Source organism: Gekko japonicus, unplaced genomic scaffold (genome assembly GCF_001447785.1).
Source record: "Gekko japonicus isolate JY-2015 unplaced genomic scaffold, Gekko_japonicus_V1.1 scaffold2078, whole genome shotgun sequence".
NCBI lineage: Eukaryota > Metazoa > Chordata > Lepidosauria > Squamata > Gekkonidae > Gekko > Gekko japonicus.
The window spans coordinates 309,775-312,698 of record NW_015176038.1 but is presented as its reverse complement, the minus strand read 5'-3'; the positions used below and the strand labels follow the sequence as shown (position 1 = coordinate 312,698).

The following is a 2,924-nucleotide window of genomic DNA, read 5'->3' as shown; positions in this document are numbered from 1 at the left end:
TTCTGACAAAGAGCAGCTGTTAAGTCTACAAATGGAGAAATCACTATATGTCCTGAGATTTCAAGATATCCCAGAACAGAAGGGTGAGAACTTAAAAGAGATTCTAAGCAAAGCATTGGCTCCAGTGGCAGATCTTAAAGCGGAATCTATACAAAGCGATATGGATATTGTTTACAGAACCTATCCAGAATTTATCAAGAAAAATAAGCTGCCCAGTGAAGTATTTGTTAAGTTCTCCAAGAGGTAAATGAGAGATATAATTCTGAAAGCAACAAATGGGACAACCCTGAAAATCAAAGGTGAAGAGGCGAGAGTCTTAAAAGACATTCCATTTGAGATAAGAAAATGGAGGAAACAGTACAAAAACCTAACTTCTTTTCTACAGCAACATTCTACTCCCTTCAGATGGATATTTCCAGAAGGTCTTATCTTCAACTATAAAGAGAAAAAAGAGATTGATTCTGTCCAGAAAGCAAAGACTGTTTTGGAGCAACATCAAAAAACTGCGAAAGAAAAAGGCATAGCAGAGGACAGCAATCAAACAGAAGAAAACAGAGAACATGGACTGGGAAACAGTGGAAACACCCTGGACAGCTCCTCAGACGATTCTGAATCTGAGAAAGGAACAGCGGCTCCTAAACACCTCATAGTTAAACTGAACTATGATAAAAACAAACACAGGAGATAATGATGTGATGTATACCTTAATCTTCAAAGCCTTATTCTCTTTTGATATATAAGAAACTAGGATGTACCTACTCTAGCTAATTATGCTTGTATTAGTTTGGTTTTTTTAAAAAGTAGACAGTATCACTCCTTTTACTTTTTTCTTACATGCGGGAAGACTATTATGATATCGATGTAACTAATGTAACAGGATCCTTGCTTTAGCTTTGTATTTTGGTTTAGTACCCCCTTTCCCCCTTCCTTTGTAGTTGTGTAGAGAAAAGCAATAAAAAGGTATACTTTTTCTTTAAAAAAAACAAGTTCTTTCAGAGCTGTTCTCTCAGGAGCAGTTCTCGAAAGAGCTCTCTCAGCCCCACCTACCTCACAGAGTGTCTGTTGTGGGGAGGGGAAGGGAAGGAGATTGTAAGCCACTCTGTGAGACTCCTTCAGGTAGTGAAAGGCGGAGTATAAATCCAATCTCTCTCTCTTTTATACTCTTCTTCATCTAGGGCCAGTCTTACACCCTCAGTCTACTCTGCCTCTCAGGGTTGTTGTAAGGATAAAACAGAGAAAAGGACAATTATGTAAGTCACCTTGATTCACCACTGGGGAGAAAGTTTGGGCATAAATGAAGTCAATACATACATAAATATACCAGGAGAATCTATGGGCAGTCGCCAACCACCTCGTAAACTTGGAGTGTAGTGCCTGAAAAGGACTTGTGCCTATAAAGTGGGGGTCCCCCCAACCTTTTTGAGCCTGTGGTCACCTTTAGAATTCTGACACAGGATGGTGGGGGCCTCCACAGAATGGCTGCTGCAGGAGGCAAAACCACACGCACAGAGAGTGCAAGGGAGAAGAAGGGCAATTAAAAATATGCTGGGAAAGGAAAGGGGGGCGAGAGAGAATAAACAAAACAAACACTATGGCAGCAGCGACCACTGAGACAATGCTATTTTAATCTGCATTCCTGACCAGAGCTTCAGCGGCCAATCAGAAGCCCTGATGGTCAAGAGCCTCACGTTTCCCCACCCACTTTCTAAAAACACTGGTAGGTACCAAGAAATCTGTTAACAAGTGCCTCTTCTAGAACATACAGGGAGGGGTTTTAACCCTTTAACCTCCACTCAGTTTTGCTACTCAGGACTGGACTCGGTGTGTTGTTACTTGAAGAAAAGATGTGCTCTTTAAAAGTGTTCATTCTTTTAAAATTCTGGTAACAACGCCAAATGAAACAAAGGTCCTCTGATACATTAATAATTAGCAAAATTTATTAAAGCACAAAATTCATTAATAATAATTATTATTATCATAATATGGCATTGTGTGTAGAGTAGCCAGGAGATCCTAAGAATGCCTGGCAGACAGAATTTCTAGCTCCTTTAACATTATGCACCACTAGGTGGCAAGCTAGACTTGTTCTCAAGGCAAGAGATGTTTTAACGGGACAGGATCACTCCTACCCCAAAGCAACTCAGACAACAACCTTACAAATTCATTCTCATTGATTCTTTTTCTTTCAAAACATCAGACGTGTGGGGCTGAGGACTGAGTGATGAGTGACCACATGAAGACACCCAGCAAAGGGGAGGGGAGGTCCATGCACATCTACCATTAAATCTCCTATTCACCCCTGCTGGTGTAATTCAATGAGGCGGCCAGCAAAAACAGCCAGCGTTCCAATAATGCAAACCAACATGAAGATGCCAAGGAGCAGGTGGTCCACCACCATGGCAACAAATTTCCATTCTTCCGCAGCCTGGGAGGGGAAAAAAGGGAAACAATTATTGGACTTGGCTTATGTGTAGTCAACTGGTTGTATCAGAGGACTGGCACTTGGGATATCTCTTTATTATTGAAAAATAATCCTCTGTCATGTTCTTTCTCACATTAGCAACTTCTAACATGTGATAGGTTCCCCCTTCAACAGGCCACAAGGCTATGGCAGCTTACCCTGTTTTTGGTGAGCCAGTGAGCATCCTAACTACTACAGCACACTGGCTGTCATAGGAGGACACCGAGGGACCAAGAGAAACAGATGCTGACATGTGAACCAAAGACCATGGATAGAATAGGGTTGCTAGGCAGACTCTTTGCTCCAGCAAGAGCAGAAATGGGGGAGCAGACCAATGTGACATGATGCTGTGACGTCACTTCCGGAAGAAGAAGAAGAAGAAGAAGAAGAAGAAGAAGAAGAAGAAGAAGAAGAAGAAGAAGAAGAAGAAGAAGAAGAAGAAGAAGAAGAAGAAGAAGAAGAA

The 2,924-nt window shown here is 41.6% G+C and overlaps 1 protein-coding gene across 1 annotated transcript in view; it reads right to left on the bottom strand.

Annotated features, from left to right (window-relative positions):
* Nucleotides 1-1,950: 1,950 nt before the first annotated feature.
* Nucleotides 1,951-2,924, bottom strand: part of CHRNA1 (cholinergic receptor, nicotinic alpha 1) — a 21,004-nt gene continuing 20,030 nt past the window's right edge. Inside the window, exon 9 of the mRNA XM_015426640.1 lies at nucleotides 1,951-2,425. Coding sequence (XP_015282126.1) covers nucleotides 2,294-2,425 — 132 coding nt within the window. The 3' untranslated portion in view covers nucleotides 1,951-2,293. The remainder of the gene's footprint in view (nucleotides 2,426-2,924) is intronic.